This window comes from Sebastes umbrosus, chromosome 7 (genome assembly GCF_015220745.1).
Source record: "Sebastes umbrosus isolate fSebUmb1 chromosome 7, fSebUmb1.pri, whole genome shotgun sequence".
In the NCBI taxonomy this organism is placed as follows: Eukaryota; Metazoa; Chordata; class Actinopteri; order Perciformes; family Sebastidae; genus Sebastes; species Sebastes umbrosus.
The window spans coordinates 31,543,399-31,562,338 of record NC_051275.1 but is presented as its reverse complement, the minus strand read 5'-3'; the positions used below and the strand labels follow the sequence as shown (position 1 = coordinate 31,562,338).

The following is an 18,940-nucleotide window of genomic DNA, read 5'->3' as shown; positions in this document are numbered from 1 at the left end:
ACTGTCAAATCCTTGTTTTAGTGTTATATGATACCAGTCACCCCCTTTGGAGACAATGGTCTTTTATAATACACTACTATATCAGCCTGATATATTTCACTCTTTAACCCTCAATTATAACCAAAAAAAACTACTGATAGTGGGAAAAAATATCTATAAAAAGGTACAAAAATAATTTAAAAAAAAAGTGAGCATTGTAAGAATATTTAAGATGATAAATTAAGCTGTGGATTTAATGACATCCATATATAATGCATCTAATCAGGCTAATTTGCACAGTCACTGAAAAATACTGTTGCTACACCAAATAAATGTCAATACATTTTGTGCACATTAAGAAACACATGTCAGGGCGTCTGAATATGATCTTATATCATTGTGTGTGTTTGATGAGGTGCCATGAGATGAGCATCTCACCGTTGTTGTTGCAGTACTGTAGCAGCAGGTTGCTGCTGTCATACAGACTCCCACACGAAGAGATCATCTCCGACATCCCCTCTTCTCTTAGTCCTTCTCTCTTCCCAGCTCTCCTTCCTCTCAGTCGGCTCCTTTGTCCTCCTTTCACCCCTCTCCGTCTCTTCTTCAGGCTGTCCTCCCCCTTCCTGTCTCCCCCACATTCATGAACAGACTAAACACATCCACCTTTACCTGCTCCAGCTACCCCCCACCCTCTCTCTCTCTCCAGCTCCTGCCTCACTGCCTGCATCAAGCTGCACACTATACATACTACACATCCACTTACCACTTTCACAATAAGAGTCACAGCACATAGCAGACACCTGCCTGACTATAGAGATTATATTGTAGGGTGAATAAGCCTGATGTGGGACATTGTTTTGCATTTCAGATTTCTGGAATATATTGTGATATGAAGCCAACACATTAAATCCACACCCAGTACCACTCCGAAATCCCCATGATAATAATAATAATACATTTGACTTATATAGCGCCTTTCAGAAACCCAAGGATGCTTTACAAAGGGGCCACACAAAATCATACTAATAAATAACACAGAGGAGAAACTATAGCTAAGTAATTAAAAGAGTGATGTGTAGGGAGAGTCAGCTGAGATCATAGGCCTTGATGAACAGGTGGTGTTTGAGGTGTTTTTTGAAAGTATCCAGGGATGAAGCATTTCTTATTTCAGGAGGGAGACAGTTCCAGAGGGATGTGCTAATAATTTAAGTAAATATGATTAATTAATTCATGTAGGCTATCTATGTAAGGTATTTATTACTAATGTGACAATCATGTGCTTTTATTCTGAAGATAAAACTATCAGTTTCCGGTACTAATCTATTTGACTTGATGAAACATCACCGCCTGTATCTGCCCTGCTGTTACTATAGCAACAGCCTCTCCACCAGCTCCGGCTGCTGATCATTGGAGGCGGGAGAGAGAGACAGAGAGGAAAAACTGAAGGCTACAAACTGCAGTTTTAATGTGAATAATACTGGAACTGTTGGACGAGTCTTACGTCCAACTGAAGCTCAAGTTTCTGCAAAGAGAAAAGTGATCCCTGGTGTCGGAGATCCTGAATGATTAATTGATGGAGAAACTGTGTGCAACACACGTGTTCTTAATTGATGCCAAAGAGTATTTAGGCAGAGCGAGAGGTTAATCCTCCTCTGCAACAAACAGGCCATCGCTTCTTTCCACATGAATATTCTGCTGATTTTATTATCAGACAAATCAGTACAGTGTTTGATAAAAGTACAAATTCTAATATAAATTATTTATTGACTCTGTTTCAGCTGACAATCTTTGTACTCCCTCAGATATCATGGTGTACAAATATGGAACACCAAAATACATCATCACATTATCAAGAGCTCGTTATCCTTAGAGCATTTTAAAAGGAAATTATCATCACATTTAAATCATGATGTCTATTATCTTTTGATATGTTTATAGATATAATTTATTTTTTATGTACTGTTTTTTTGTATGTATTTCATTGTTTTTATTGGATTGTTTTCCACTGTTTGGTTAGGTTTTTCTGCACATTTGGTGTACTTCTTGTTGTTGTTTAACTTTTGTTGTATTTTTAAAATTACGTTAGTTTAGATCTTTCTTTCTTTTTTTGCCATTATTTTTTTCTCCTGGGGTTGCTATGTATAGACCTGTGGCTTCTTGACCTATCCTGACACATTTATTGTTTTGTTTTTTTCATTTGTGCAGTTTTATATATGTGCAAATAAATAAATAAATAAATAAATAATCTTTAAATACCTACAAAAAAAAGGTCACACTTAGGCTACTCCATAAACAATTACCAAATGTCTATAATCCAAATATTATAATACCGTTGTCATTCTGTGATCCTTTCTTTTTAATTTATTTACTGACTGCTACTGTCATTTAGATTTATTTTGAAAGTATTGATAGGAAGTGTCTAGTATGTTGTCAATGTCTAACTTGACGTTTTGCCTTAGTGTAGTTCCTCACTGTGGCCACTGGAGGGCAGTAAACACACACGACTCTACGTGGAATCATGTCAGTAACCAACTTCATGGCATCAAAGCATAGATGAACTCCAAAATTATTATTAAAACAACTCTTTATCAATACAGTTTTTAACCATACTAGTTTTTAATAACAGTTATACTGTTATTATTCTTAAGAATCACACTAATAATTACACGTACATAATACTGTGTGTACGCTGATCTAAAGGTCCCATATTGTAAAAAGTGAGATGTCATGTCTTTTATATTATAAAGCAGATTTAAGTGCTATATAAATACTGTTAAACTATCAAAACGCAGCAGTATATTCCGCTCAACATATTCAGAAATTGTGTGTTTGAAACAAGCCGTAAGGATTTCTGTCCATTTGTGATGTCACAAATATACAATATTTAGACCATAACACGGATTTAAATGTAAACATTCTAAATGTGTCCCAGTTTGTTTCTTGTTGCAGTGTATGTGAATGACTTCAGCTGACAGGAAGTAAACAAGGACCCAAACTGTTTCCTAGCAACGCAGTTCTGTTGCCATTCCGTTGAACAGCAAATTCAAAACTTTGTTTATTGGATTTTCAACATAATCAGCAATTAACACAGTAATTGCACCTGTGACTTATTAAGTAGGGGTATCGAACAACAGATCATAAACAAGTAATTATTTGTTTTTTTAAAAAAGGGGGGTGGGGGAGGGGGGGAGAAAGAAGAAAATAAAAAACAACAAAAAATAATGAAAATAATGATAAACAGACAGAAAAAAACAAAAAAACACATACAAAACATGAAAACACACACACACACACACACACAGTGGAGTATATATAGTATATATATAGCAGGAATAAAATAAACAAAAAAAAAAATATATATAGCAGGAATAAAAAAATCATACTGGTGGAAGGTGGAAGGTGGAGGTGGGCAGAAGGTGGAAGGTGGAGGTGGGCAGAAGGTGGAAGGTGGAAGGTGGAGGTGGGCAGAAGGTGGAGGTGGGCAGAAGGTGGAAGGTGGAAGGTGGAGGTGGGCAGAAGGTGGAAGGTGGAAGGTGGAGGTGGGCAGAAGGTATTTGGTTGGAGGAGAACAGGACAGGGAAGATCCGTAATGCGCATGCGCCAGCTCTGTTATTGTCACGTGATCGCTCCACTAAACTAGACGCCACAAACTTTCTGCAGAGTTAGTTAACAAGTTAACATGATGAAATAGAGAGAAACTCTCTCTGCTGACGTGTGACTAAGATGTCTAGACGTAAGTTGAAACCCGTCTGTGAGCGTTAAATCATTTTGAAGCGGAGTCAGTGAACTAACGGAGTTAAAACACACATTTAGCGTTAGCATTAGTATTAGCATTAGCATTAGCATTAGCATTAGCATTAGCATCCCAGCAGGAGGAAGAGGAGCAGCAGGAGGAGAAAGAGGAGCAGCAGGAGGAAGAGGAGCAGCAGCAGGAAGAGGAGAAGCAGGAGGAAGAGGAGCAGCAGGAGGAAGAGGAGAAGCAGCAGGAGGAAGAGGAGCAGCAGGAGGAAGAGGAGCAGCAGGAGGAGAAAGAGGAGAAGCAGGAGGAAGAGGAGCAGCAGGAGGAAGAGGAGCAGCAGCAGGAGGAAGAGGAGCAGCAGGAGGAAGAGGAGCAGCAGGAGGAAGAGGAGCAGCAGGAGGAAGAGGAGCAGCAGGAGCAGGAGGAAGAGGTGTAGCAGGAGGAAGAGGAGTGCACGCTTCCAGACAACCGACTGAACTCAAGAGTAAGTTTATGTTAGGTCACCAATGACCAATGATTTTTCAACAGACGTTACAAATGAAGTAAGAAAAGAGAGGGGAATAAAAGAATCTGGGAAGACAAGAAGAAAACAAGAGGGTTTTAAGATGCTTTTTACAGATGTGGCCTGATTTGTCTTCTCTGAGATATTGTGAGTGATGGTTCCAGAGTTGGGCAGCAACAACAGTAATAGTGCAATCCCCTTTAGTTTTCAGCCTAGACCGTGGAACATCCAGAAATCTCTGTACAACCACTCCATCTCTTGTTCCACCATGTCTCATAGCTCCTTCCACTGTCACTTTCTCTTGTAAAGCAGGAATGACTGAATAATAATCTCACAGTTGTCTCTTCCCAGGCTGTTTTCAGTATGCGGAACCGACAGAGGGGATCCCACCTGGGCTTGATGCTCCTGGCCTCCCAGCTGTTTCAGGTGGGTCTGGACAACATCCCCCCCGTCACCCTGGCTGTCCTGGGACTCAACGTGTACCTTTACCTGTTCCCTGCTGCTCCACTGATGCAGGTAATGCACTAATAGTAGAGACAGTTTATCATTCACACAATTTGCTGCTTCCAACATATCTAAAGGTCCCATATCGTGCTCTCTTTCAGGTTCATACTTGTATTTTGTGTTTCTACTAGAACATGTTAACATGCTGTAATGTTCTAAAAAAAAACTGTATTTTCCTCATACTGTCTACCTGAATATGCCTGTATTTACCCCTCTGTCGGAAACGCTCCGTTTTAGTGCATTTCAACAGCATTGCAATGGAATTGCGTTGCTAGGCAACAGCTTGGTTCCATGTTTACTTCCTGTCAGCTGATGTTATTCACATACACTGCAACAGGAAATAAACTGGGACACATTTAGAATGTTTTTGTTTAAAACCGTGTAATGATCTAAATATTTTATATTTATGACCTCACAAATGGACAGAAACCCTAACGGCTTGTTTCAAACGCACAATTTCTGAATATGGGCTGTGTGTATTTCTCTGTATATATTGTGCGTTTTGATAGTTTAACAGGATTTAAATAACACTTAAAACTGTTTTATAATAAAAAAAAACTGAAAATCTCACTTTTTACAATATGGGACCTTTAATGTGAAAATTTGCTGCTTTTTTTGGGTGGGGGGTTTAGATCATAGAAAATAGTATCTGATTATAGCAGGTCAAAATAAAATGATAAATGTTTTACTTACTGTCCCAGTCGGCGCTTCGACCATCTTGCAGGAATGACCTGCACTATTGCCAGGGCCCTCAACTAAATGTTTTCACCATCCGTAACTGTGCCGAATTACAACCTAAGCCGTTATTTTTTTCGGCCCCGGGATGATGGGACGTCCTTGAGCTCGAGCCTCGCCTTGCACTGTATTAAGTTGATATTTTTAGTACTAATGTGAATACTATCTATCTATCCAATCCTTAGGCCTGTGTGAGTGTCCAGCAGGCATACTGGTTTAAAGACTGGCGCCGCCTTCTGCTGTCCCCGCTGCACCATGCGGATGATTGGCATCTCTACTTCAACATGGTGTCCTTCCTCTGGAAAGGTAAAAAGCTGGAGCAACGGCTGGGCGGCCCGTGGTTCGTCTACCTGCTGTCAGTCTTCTCTCTGCTCACCGGAGTGGTCTATCTGCTGTTGGAGGCGGTGTTAACAGAGCTTACCCAGGACCAGTCCTATAGCATGGCCTGTGCTGTCGGATTCTCAGGTACAGACTCATCTACAAAACGGCAAAAACAGAATATCGATATCGATATCGATATTTTTCACCATTTTATGACATTTTATAGACCAAACAACAAATCGATAGTTTAAGCGACAATGAAAATAATTAGTTGTTAGTTGAAGGCCCTACCTTGAAGATTCTCTACTGCCCAATAAAGGCAAAAAATGCACAACAGATGTGTAGGTTATCCATATCCAAATATTTTTTTATTAAGATTTTTCTTTCATGGTGTTTTTTTCTTTTTGTTCTGTTTTCTCTAAGCTGCCTTTTTGCATTCTGTCATCTTCGATGCATCAGTGTGTTTATTCATATTTGTTGTATTTGAATTGCTTTTTCATCTATGAAGGTGTAGCAAAGCGATATCACATTGATAGTTTTCAAACCATATATCATATCGCACATGGCCGACTGCTGTAGTCCTATGCTGGTAATATTTCCTGACCTCCTGTTGATTGTCTTTGTTAATATGTGGGATGTTTCCAGGTGTCCTGTTTGCTCTGAAGGTGCTCAATAACCATTACTACCCTGGAGGTGTGACCTATGTGATGGGTGTCGCTGTGGCTAATCGCTATGCTAGCTGGGTGGAGCTAGTGCTGATCCACATTACAAACCCTGGGTGAGTTACCAATCCGACATCTGTATAAAAGATTCACCAGGATTCACTAGCCGAGCCGGATACACTGTAGAGATAGATACCAATGTGAACACTCTTGATGCACTGCCAGGGTTCTGTTTTCAATGGGATAGCCCATGGTTAAAGGGCCAGTTCACAAAGTTGATCTCTATATTTGCTATAGTATGACGAGCCTGTTGTTTACATCACTACAGTTGTCAGTACTCTCCACAACTTGTAGAAAAACTGCGCATGTTCCCAAACACTTCATCAGAGGATTCAGGCATAGGCCAAGGAAGCTGATTACAACTTCAAAAATCTGTCAGGAGTAAAAAAAATAAATAAAATCTATCGGGAGTAATAAAATATCTGTCAGGAGTAAACTAACTAACTAACTAACTAACTAACTTATTAAACTAACTACTAAACTTTACATTCATGTCTGTTCAAAATGTCATCACTTCATCATTTTATCCTGTTAGACATTTGTGTGCAATTGTCATAATTAGCGTATGAATTCTTGAGATCTGGCCAGAAACGAGGTCACACTGACCTTGCTCTTTGACCAACAAAATCTAATGAGCTTGTCCGTGAGTCCAAGTGGAAGTTTGTGCCAAATATTGAAGAAAATCCCTCCAGGCTTTCCTGAGATATCACGTTTACGAGAATGGACCGGACGGATGGACGTCCGGAACACAACAAGCGTTTAGTCCAAAGTTTTTGAGGAGTTAAAAAAAAAAGTCTAAAATATTTCGGGAGTGAAAAAAAAAAAAAATATGTAGCCAACGGTTAGACACAGTTGTCTATTAGTGAAGTTGTCCTGTTACTACATGCTGACAGATGCTATGAATCACAGTGTCCACCAGGTGGCAGTGTTTCATTAGTTAGACGTTAACCTGTGCTCTCCCTCTTCAGGACCTCTTTGATTGGTCACCTAGCAGGTATCCTGGTGGGTTTGCTCTACACTGCTGGACCACTGAAGGCCGTCATGAAGAAATGTGCAGGTCTGAATTTAAGGGCTTGTGTGTGTGTGTATTTTGTGTTTTTGATGAGTTGTTTATGCTTGTGTATGTGCTGACTGTGTTTCTGTAACCTGATAAAACCCACTATATGATTTAAAAAGACTAAAGATGCAGGTTTCCCTGAAAAAAATATTATTTCCCCACAAGCTTTACAAAGTAATATTTAGATGTGCTTTAGGTCACTGGATCCCAACCTGGGTGTCCCGACCCCCACTAATAGTCGTCAAAGCTTCACGGGGGGGTCGTGAGGCCTTCCTGATTTTCCTTGAAGAATAATCCTGGTAATAAAATTACCAGGTGGTTCTTGGTGGAAACTCGGCTTAAGACAACTTTTTTTTTTTAAATGTGGTCTATATCTCAGCATTTCATCATTTCTGTGAAGAAAGATAAATTAAATTGAAAACTGAATTTGTCAAAAAAATAACCTATTAATTATGTATGATTGTTTAAAAATATTAAATTAAAAAAACAGTTCATAATACAAACAGAGGATTGTTTTAAAAGTTTGTAAAAATAACAGGAAAACTCATCTCTGGTGCAATATTCATGAGAAATAATCTGCACAAAATTCATCCAAATGGCTTGTTTTATACACAAACTTCCTGCAGTTCTGTGTTAACACTATTTGGGCCAATTGTACAGTTTACCAGTTGTTCTGTACTGTTATTGTTATGCATTGAATATCATATGAAATATCCAAAAAATGTGTGACTTAGTCGGGGGTCGTCATTTTACTCAGTGATGGTCGGGAGCCACTGGTTTAGGTCATATACTGGCCTCATGGCAGCTCTCACTTTCAGTAACTATCAATACAAGTTTGCTGAGTGACATAACGTGCGGAAATGATAGAACTGGAATTCTAACACTGGAGATAACTTTGAGTCCATGTGCAGATCTGTGTGTCTCAGTGTTAAGCCAATTACAAATCTAAATGCACAACAAAACTCTGTACTGAAATTGTGCGTCTGTCTATATTTTCACCAGGGTTTGTGACATCAAACGGATACAACTCCCGGCCCAATGCATACTACAGCAATTCAGGCTCCACAGGTACCAAAGCAACGTACATGAAACCTGCTTTGGCTGAGGTCTGCGCTCTCCGAGTGCCCTTCTAGTTGTATATATGCATCGGCTTTTCCAGAATTTAAAGTTATTACATTGCAATACAGAACTTTGATTGTATCGTACCTGTTTGTCTGATCACTCAGCTACTATAGTAATGTATTTCATTTTGTTTAATTTAGGGACCTCATCAACACTGCCTGGCTGTTTTAGGAAATGGATGAACCTTTTATTTTTTATGAAACTATATATTAGTGCCCCGTTTTTAAAGATTGACATTATCTATAGGAACCAGCGCAGTGCCACAGACAGCATAGGGTAATCTGAAAGTATTGAGAGACTCACACACTGTTGATTTTGGTCTTTGTTGACAATGAATGGAATATAGAAAACACCTGCCTTAACCTTTTAACATGTTTTTTCTTAAATTTGAATACTTATACTGTTTGTGTGTGTGTGCAGGATACAGTGGCACTGCTGGAGGATACTCAGGATACCAACAGAATCCACCAGATTACACAACAAATCATTCAGCATCTTATTCAGGCGGACTGACGGAGGAAGAGCAGATACAGGCGGCCATCAGAAACAGTCTGAATGACGGAGGTGAGTAGGGAGGAGAGTATTAATGAATGGGGGGGGTGGTTGGAGTGACACTGAATTCTAAAATCTACCAATTAAAAGCCCCTCTAGATAGCTAAAATCTAAAGTGTATAAATCTAATATTTTGTTTTGTAGGACAAAGCAGCCAGAGAGGAGCTCCGCCTCCTTACGGTTTCCACCTCTCTGAGGAGGCCACAGCTGAGGATATCCGGTTGAGGAGACTGAGGAGGTTTGACAGCTGAACTGCCAGGTAGCGAAGGGGAAGAAGACAGAAGAGCAGTTCCCTCCTGAGGCCTGGTCCAGACTCTGCTGAATGAGAAGGTCCAACCACACAGACTGACAAAGTGTGCTCCTTTGGGCCTCTTTACCAAAGCGTTAGCTAATGTTAGCTATGGAAAGCTACTTTAATGTGAATAACATTGCTTATGAGCAGGTTAGAGTGGGTGTGTCTGACAACGCAGCTTCCGATTGGGGAATTAAGAGGAAAGTTAAGGGTTATTTGTAATTGATTTTCTGTTGTTACACCCCTTAAATTTATAAAACTGATACTGGACATCATATCAAATGGCTTAAAGTGGTTTAAAGCCAAATTTTAAATATGAAAAACATTCATTGTATTTGTGAAAATGGATAAAAAAGGTCAATTTAATTTCTTTTTCTCCATCCAAACCATATTAGACCAGGTCTAGATCTAAGTACTATATATAGATTTGTCAAACCTGGACTAGGTGAACAAGTAGACTTCAGAGATGTTGAATTCAGTTACAGATTTGCAAAACCTTTATTCTATTTTTGAAATCAGAAAAAAGGGTAATACCACCACTTTTTCTCCATCTAGACCACATACAGTATGACCACAACTAGCTCAAAAGGAACTTCAAGGAACGGTGTGTTGGATCTGGCGGTGTCTAGCGGTGAGGTTGCAGATTACAACTTCTCCCGCGTGCCAAGCGTGTAGGAGAGCTACGGTGGCTGTTGTAAGAGTAGAGTGCTTAGAGAGTGTGTGTGTGTGTGTGTGTGTGTGTGTGTGTGTGTGTACTTGGGAAGTGAGTGGTGCAGTGAGATAGAGCAGCGGCGACGGGAGCGAGTAACATTATCGACTCCGGCCCAAGCTGCTCTGGGCTGCTGTAGAAACATGGCGGCTGGCTCCGTGAAGAGGACCCGCTCCCTATGTAGATATAAACGGCTCATTCTAAGCCAACGAAAACACAACGACTCTTATTTTCAGCTGATCATACACTAAAGAAAACATACTTATTAATATTTTATTCTAATAGATCCCCCTAATTGTAACACACAGGTCCTTTTAAGACTCTTCAAACCGGAACTAGCTCAGGTCAGTTTAGTCTAATCGAGTATACGTACATTGGTTTTCTTATGTGGTCTTGATGGAGAAAAAACCCTGCGAAATCAGCCTTTCTTGAAGGGCCCTCAGAGAGCGCAGGCCTCCACTAAGGCTTCCACCATGTTTCATAAAAAGCGGGCCAACTGCTGACAAACAGACAAACAATCTCCATACATTATTTTTTATGAAGACGCACAAATCTCCTTTTTTAATAACTTCCCCACCACCATACTACTCTAAACTTTCTAAAAAGTCACAACGCAACAGTGACAATGGCTTTAAGCAAAGTTACAAAAGCAACGTCGAAGAAGTACATTGCTGGCTCTGATTCCCCTAAAGCCCTGAGGCATGATGGGAAGTAGGACAGCTTAAATTAGAGCCAAGAAACCCAACGAGCCATCAACCCCCATGGGTCTAAAACCATGCTGCAGTAGATCCGATCAAACTGTACGTCCCAGTCCCTGACGCGTCATCTCAAGTAGGAAGAAGGGGGTGAAAAGGTTGTGTGTTAAATATCCAGACTCAAAGTCAGTTTTATTTATAAAGCCCAATATCACATGTAGAGCTGTTTTGACATCAGACAGATTTGACAGTTTGCATACTGCCATGGGGATCGTGGGAGTGAGTGGAGCACAGGGCCCTGGCACAACATGAATGGGCGAGGCTGAGGAGTGACGAAGAAGATGACAGGATGGGGACAGGGATGACATGCACCGCACAGCAGGTGCTGCCGTCGTGTCTGTGCGTGCCCGTAGCATGGGTGCACATGAAAGGCGTTTCCTGGCATGTTGGTGGTTTTATGTCTTTTGTGTCTGTTCATGTCAGGAAAGTTGTGTCTCAGTTCGTCATCTCACATCACACCTCGTCTGTAAACACACTCGACTGATTGGTTCTGTGAAGTGCTCCTCCTGCTGTGACAGTGTCACTGAGAAATGGAGACGAAACTGTGAGAAACGCTCCTCTCCTGGTTCACGTATGGAGGTTGAGTTCACTTGATCATCTAGGGTGGCAAGGAGGCTCAGCGACAGCTCCCCATCATCCAGAAGATTCTGGTTCAGGCCCTTTTGATGGGCATCAGATCTATTAATGAGTCCTTGAGCAAGTTTCTGAATCTGTACTGTAACTGAAGCTGTTGTCTACTTGAATCGGTTCACCGATGGAAGTCGATTGGATGGAGTCAGTCCTGTTCCAGGTGACATGGTTGAACTACAGAACCAAACTCTAAATAAAGAGTATGACATGAGGTAACTTACTGTTTTGGGTTTTCCTCTTTAGCGCTGGCTACTAACCAAAATTTAGTGAAATCAATCGCAGTAGCGACAAACTCTGTGAAGCGTTTTTGTTCATTCATCTCTAAAAGGGACTGTTTGTAAGAATCAGAAATTGCTTGTTGACAGCGAAACCTGTGGCCGTTAAGTCAACGAAAGTCAGCGTCCTGTTGCTCTGGCTTGTGCTCGCTCTACATAGACATGAACGAGCATCGCTCAACACAGTTAGGTGACACACGTCAGCTAAAAACCACAATATCACTCTATATTTCACCTGCTTGGCAGTAATGTTAGCTGACCAGACGAAGGTCTCTCCATGAATCAATGCTGATCCTAGTGTTGGCTTTTCCTGCCTCAGACTCCCGACCGCGGCCGGAGGGAACAGGGGAGACACCGGAGTTTTGGTCGGAGACGATAACGTTTCTCATTGCGTAGCCCCGTCACTTCACAAGACACGGGAAACCTCTGTTGGTCTGGAGGAGCTGCAGCATTTATTCCTGCACAAACGTCCACTGTACATTCACTAGATATTCTCAGAGCTAAACTAACTCTTCTGCAGTGTGGAGTGTGCGTGCATGCACCTGAGAGTGGAGCGAAAGAGCGAGAACGAGCGCGGTGTGCGAGTGAAGGCAAGGAGGCAGAGGAGCAGAGTGCAGCAGAGACTCCGGCCCTGGAGACCAAAGCTACGGTCTACGACCGCGGCTAACACTGTTTTGCAAGACGGGCTTCACTAGATAAAACTTCGAGGTTTTGGTGCTTCCGTGTAGTTTGTGTTGGAGTCTTGTCTGAACAGCGTAGCCACATGCGATCACGCATGGGACACCGACCCGGATTGATACATACGTGTAAGAAGTTACAAACAGTCCCTTTAACATGGCAACAAAAACATATTTTATTATATAGATATATATATTTTTATATTTTTTATTTTATACTTTTTATATAATTAGGGCCCGAGCACGAAAGTGCCAGGACCCAACGGCGTCCTGGCACGAATTTTCGTGCGAGGAAACCTATTGTTTTTCTAAAGATTATTAGGGCCCGAGCACGAAAGTGCCAGGACCCCAACGGCGTCCTGGCACGAAAGTGCAAGGAAACCTATTGTTTTTCTAAGGATTATTATTATTTTTCTGCCGGGAGATCGCGTTTTTGGGACCTTTACCATCCCCAAAAACTCACCATAAGTGGAATATGCGTCAGAAGTGGCGCGAAATTCAATGTTCTGTCGTGACCCGGCTCGGGTGTCTCCAGGGGGCGAGATAGCGCCCCCTAATGTAGGCAGTTTTTCAGAGGAAGTTTCTTCGATCTTCACGAAATTCAAGTATGTCATAACTCACGCCCTCATACCTGGATTAAATATTTTTGAGATTTTTTCGGCCAACAGGAAGTCAGCCATGTTGGACTTCCTGCGTGATTTTAAAATTTACGAACACATGTTTGAAGACTTTAGGATGCACAAAAAATTATGAAACTTTACACGCACATCCAAACTAGTAATTACTTTATTTTAGTGGTGAAATTTTGCTTGGGCGTGGCATGTTGGCTCACTAGCGCCCCCTTATGTCTTTTATCCTTTGAACATGCCCTTGGGATACTCGAAAACTCATGAAAGTTGTCAAAAAGATGGACACCTGTGAACTTTACGTGAACGTACAGTTTTGGGGTTCAGCGTGTTTAGTGGGCTCTATAGCGCCCCCTAATGCGTGGAAGGCCGTAGTTTGGTCAAAGTTGATCCGATATTCATGAAATTTGGTAGGTACATCCTGCTCATTATTTCAGACATATTCGTCATCGGGTTTCATTAGCTTCTGCGTTTTTCATGTATTTTATGCATACTTTTACGAACTCCTCCTAGAGGGTTTATCGGATTTGCGTCAAATTTGGGTGGTATAACCCTCCCACAACTGCGATGCTAAATTGCGAAGGAATTTTTGATCGCTCGAACGGTGATGTCATGTGAGAAGACGCCATTTTGTCACGTTTTAGGTATGAAACACCTGTGTGGGTGTTCAGAGGACAAACAGGTTCAGCTTATACAGAGTTTGAACAGTGTTCAGATGTACAACAAAAAACAACAAATGAGTAAAGATCTTCCAGTCCCTTCGAGTTGGAACTAAATGTGATTATTACATTATGAAAATGCCCAGTGATTGGCAGTTTGGTTATAGCGAGTTCACTCTACTCGACTTTAGCCCTTCTAGTCGCTTCCAGACTAGCAACTAGAAGGGAGCCTGTAAATTGCGAAATTTGATCTGAGATCTGCACAAACTCTCGTGAGACTTGCTGCCAGACGACCTAACCTAACCTCAACCATTCGAGGCATACGACATGACACAGGAGGCTGTTGTAACTTGACTCTACATATTCCAATCTGCTCCAAACTTCACAAGCTGGATAAGAATCCCGGCCTGAAGACATATACGTTCCATTATTGAGTTATGGTGATAGCGCCACCTACTGGCAACAAGAAATGGTTGTATACTGCCACCCACCCTCATAGAAGTGCCTTTTAAGGATGCCTCACAGGTTCTCAACAGGTCATTTACAGTGCCACGCGCCCCACGCAGAAAATACCATCTAACTGTTGCGTGCAGTGTCCGACTTTCATGAATGCACGGCAACGGGTACCCCCGACGTGCGCAAAGGGGCGAGGGCCCGTTCAACGCTGCTTGCAGCTTTAATTAATTCTGTTGTTTAACAGTTCGGATGGTAGAGTATGAGGTAGCACTGTAGCTCCGTTTGTATCATATCTATCTATCTCTATCTATCTATCTCTCTATATATCTATCTATCTATCTACACCATGGCTCAATAAAGATTCATCTTCACCTATAATAATACATACATCAATTATTTGTTGATCATATTTTGTTTTGTTTGGTATTAATCTGAATCTTTTTGAATAAAATTTCCTTCTGGTTAAAATCTGCTTATCGCACTGTATAGTTATAGTTTTAAGCATTCATAAATATTCTTCATGCTTTCTAACAATTTTATTTATTTTTTATATAGCATCAAATCATAAGAAGTTATCTCTTTTCATATAGAGCAGGTCAGATCACAACACATTATAAAGCATTTTATAATGACTTATAAGGTCAGGTATGGTACTACATAACGCACTATAAGTACGTTATAATGCATTATAGACATGGGTGTCATAGGGCGTTTTCCCCTGTTAAAGAGCATAAAAGGTCTTTGTATAAAGACTTGTACCATTAAAGTTACGATGTTTGATTAGTATGTCGTCCTCCCAGCGTGGTGACCTTGAAGCCACTGGTAAACAAACACACCATGACGGGGCTCTATTTCAGACTGGGACATGTAGGTGGGCTGAAAACTTGCTAGTGACCCAAAATACCCCTCGGCTCTCTGACTGAGCTTAGCAGAGGCGTGCCACCCCACCGCCATGTGCTGCATACCCACTCTGATCTCTTGGAGAGAAAAAAACCCACCCTCCACTCTATCCAACGTGAAGGTCAATTTGTCGTCGCATCTGCCAAAGCCAGCTGAGATCACAATAGACTCCCAATGGACCGATAAATGCACCATTACATAAATGAAACAAGCTTTTGGTAAAAGACGGAGCCAGAGTTTTTGATCACATTTTTCTCTCCCCACAGTGCCGTGATTAACTTCATCAGACTCCAATCCTACTCGGCAACTCATAAAGTCTCGTGGAGAATGGTATTAACTTGTGCAGAGGTATAAGCCCAGGGCAAATTTTTAGAACGGTTTTATCGCTCGTGTGCCAGAGTTACATGCTGGCGTTGATGACTAAAGAAACTTGCCACACTATTTATAGGATAATCTCATGAAATCCCCCATCACTCCCAACCCACCCTCAGCCTCCCACTTATAATTATCCTGCTGACTTTGTTCTCCACTCTCCCAGAGTCCTTCCCTGCCCCATACTGGAACTTAATGGAACTTCCTGTTTCGCTATCAAAGGCCCTGCACACCCACGCAAGTGTCTTCAGTCATTCTCGTTGATTAGAGCTCTGTTCAACAGGACAGTGAGGGAGTCAAACACACACACACACACACACACACGTAAAGAATTGTGAAAGGGTTTGCTCTCTTGAGTCCAGGCTCTGTGTCAAGGGCATGTAGCCAAAATCAACAGTCTCATTACATAGAAAAAATGCCCGCAGACTGACAAAGTGTAAGAAGTAGAGCTGTCAAAGTTAACGCTATAACGCGTTAACGCAAATTTGTTTTGACGCCACTAATTTCTTTAACACATTAACGCATCTTGAGATTTTTAGGTTGTAGCGGACTCAGTTTTAAAGCTAGAGTGAAGACATTGGTATCATACGAAACTAGAAAACCTGAGGAATCCATGTCATACTAGCTTGTCGGGAAGGAGGTTAAATAACGCTCCAAACTTGCGCTAAATTTTGGCGAGGAAAAACTAGCGTGGCCGTTTTCAAAGTGGTCCCTTGACCTCTGACCTCAAGATATGTGAATGGAAATGGGTTCTATGGGTACCCACGAGCCTCCCCTTTACATACATCCCCCACTTTATGATAATCACATGCGGTTAGGGGCAAGCACTGACAGACTGTTGTCTGTTGGGCTGCAGTTTGCCATGTTATGATTTGAGCATATTTCTTAATGCTAAATGCAGTACCTGTGAGGGTTTCTGGACAATATTTTGTGTAAGCCTAATTGATTTCCAATAATAGATATTTACATACATTTGTATAAAAAGGCATATTTGCCCACTCCCATGTTGATAAGAGTATTAAATACTTGACAAATCTCCCTTTAAGGTACATTTTGAACAGATAAAAAATGTGTGATTAATTGTGATTAACTATGGACAATCATGCGATTAATTGCGATTAAATATTTTAATCATTTGACAGCCCTAGTAAGAGACTCTTAAGATGCAAAAAGAAGCAATTTATTCAATGTGCAAAAGGTGACACAATGACCAAAACACTCACAAAAGACCATCGTCGGCACAACTTACCAAAATAAGTACCTGTGAGGGTGTATCACGGCTGTGTAGGACATCGTTTTTATTTCTTGGGTGTCTTTGATTATGAAATCCTCCTGTTTTCACGTAGAGGGAACTATTCTTTACTCTACTGTGAGGCCTACGTGTGCATTTTATGTCCTTGATGAAGGTCCAGAGTTAAAACGCTGACCAAGTAAAATATTAATTGAATATTTCATGACAAGTTGTCTTAAATATCTAGGTGGCTCAAGGTTATAATTATGAACCGTATATTGAATTATAGACTGTAGGAATAAACAGCGAGATCATTCACCTTGTTGTTGAAGATGTCAGCACAACAAATATGCAATTATTTACAGCTATTTATAAAATAAATGTAGTTTTTGCAGCAATATGCTGCTATATTTCATGTTACTTATCAGCCAAGTTATACATTGATACAGATACACAGTATCTGCAATAAGCTAATATGTGCAAATATAGCGATTTGGCCGATTTATTGGTCTAGCTCTAATGAATGCGTATGTGTGATATATGTATTTTATATGAAGAAGTGCTTTTGAAACTATATTGAACTAAACGTTGCAGAGACTGCACCATAAGTGATTATGGATATGCATGCGTTGATGGGTAAATGTAATACAAACTCTAAAGATGAGTAGACGGATGAAGGAAAGGTAAACACTGACAGACACACAAAAACATCCATTTGATTGTATCCCCCGAGCACAACCAGACTCAGAGTTTTTACATATTTCCCAGAGGATGAATTTAGCTCAATTTGTCGACTTTAAGCATGAACTGTCCGCCACTTGACTAGTTCCTCTACAGCGAGTTGAGGGGTTGACAAGTGTACTTGAGACTATCACGTTCACCCCGTCAACGAAAATCAAGTCAAATCTCCTCTTACACTTCTTTTTTACCCGGTTGTCTTGTGTGCTGCTGTCACACAATCTCTCCCTCCCTTACATTTCTCTCTTTTGTTCTCTCCTGCATCTCAGCGTGTCTCTCTCTACTGCTTTAGGAATTTTTCTCCCTTTGAATTTTGATTCCTCCCCAGTGTCTGCGCTCTCCTCCCGCCTTTTCTAAAACTCTCTTTTCCCCTTTTCTCTCTGTATCTCTGTGTGCGTCTCTCTCTTCTTCTCCCTTGATGTTTCTTTCTGTTTGTGTCTTGATTCGTCTCACACAATCTAGCACTGGTTTTGATCTCACTATACCTCTCTTTCCCTCAGTCTTTCTCTCTCTCTCTCTCTCTCTCTCTTTCTCTCTCTCTCTCTCTCTCTCTCTCTCACACACACACTCTCTCAGACTGTCTCTTTCCTCCTGGGTTGCCTGCAGATCAGAGTTGGCATGTCTCTCAGTAAGCTACAGAGTTACCGAGCTCCTTGACTCATCTCAGCTATCTGGGTGACCCATTTCTGCACAAACTCGCACAATTTAATGCTGTGAAATTAAGTACTGTAAAGTGATTTACCACATCAGTTAAGCAATATACCTTTACCACTAACATGTGATTCTTTCTCCACTATAGAGCTATATGTCTAGCCTTTGTGATTTCAGAAATGAAGTACTACAGCGGTCTGTTCTCAGTATGAAGAACAGACTAAACGCACATTAAACCAACCGCAATCCAAACAGCTTAATGCATTTGCCTTCTACATCCGACACCAGAGATTAAAACTCCTCTCTTTCCCCGGAACAGGATTCCTGAAACAAATCCTAAAGATCTTTGACCACTAAATGGAAATACCAAGAGATCAATAACAGCAGCACCAGATCTCCAGGACATGATGCTCAGTCTCAAACAGTCGATAGCTTCTCGAAAGCAAGCAGATCGACCAGTTTGTGACCACAGAACGATCCATTTTAACTGAAACTTTTTCAGGGATCCCTACAAAAACAGACAACTCACCAATTTCATCTACCCTTAGCTAAGCTTTATACATCAAGGAAACATAACTGAGAAGAACATTGAAGCCATCTGAGATAAAGCTACACTAAATATGCGCTTGTGCACACACACATTACTGAGATGACCTGACCCGCCCCCCAAAAGTATCTCCTAATAAAATGGATTATGGTATCAATTGCTTATTTAACACTCAGGGTCTTTGATGAT

The 18,940-nt window shown here is 41.0% G+C and overlaps 2 protein-coding genes across 4 annotated transcripts in view; one reads left to right on the top strand and one right to left on the bottom strand.

The window, feature by feature from the left end:
• eml2 (EMAP like 2) overlaps positions 1-668 on the bottom strand; it is a 33,477-nt gene extending 32,809 nt beyond the window's left edge. For both annotated transcript variants that reach the window (XM_037775466.1, XM_037775467.1), the window contains exon 1: positions 418-668. In XM_037775466.1, the coding sequence (XP_037631394.1) occupies positions 418-493 (76 nt within the window). In that variant the 5' untranslated portion in view covers positions 494-668. The remainder of the gene's footprint in view (positions 1-417) is intronic.
• A 2,874-nt stretch (positions 669-3,542) lies between these two features.
• Positions 3,543-9,829, top strand: rhbdd1 (rhomboid domain containing 1). Of its 2 annotated transcripts, none has more exons than XM_037775424.1 (9): positions 3,543-3,874; positions 4,111-4,202; positions 4,572-4,736; positions 5,645-5,924; positions 6,426-6,558; positions 7,471-7,559; positions 8,562-8,627; positions 9,102-9,245; positions 9,378-9,829. In XM_037775424.1, exons 3-9 carry the CDS (start codon positions 4,584-4,586, stop codon positions 9,482-9,484), a joined length of 972 nt encoding a protein of 323 aa, XP_037631352.1. In that variant the 5' UTR covers positions 3,543-3,874; positions 4,111-4,202; positions 4,572-4,583; the 3' UTR covers positions 9,485-9,829. The 2 variants fall into 2 exon arrangements, with proteins under 2 accessions (XP_037631352.1, XP_037631353.1); XM_037775425.1 differs by having other exon boundaries at positions 3,543-3,903; positions 4,153-4,202.
• Positions 9,830-18,940: the final 9,111 nt, after the last annotated feature.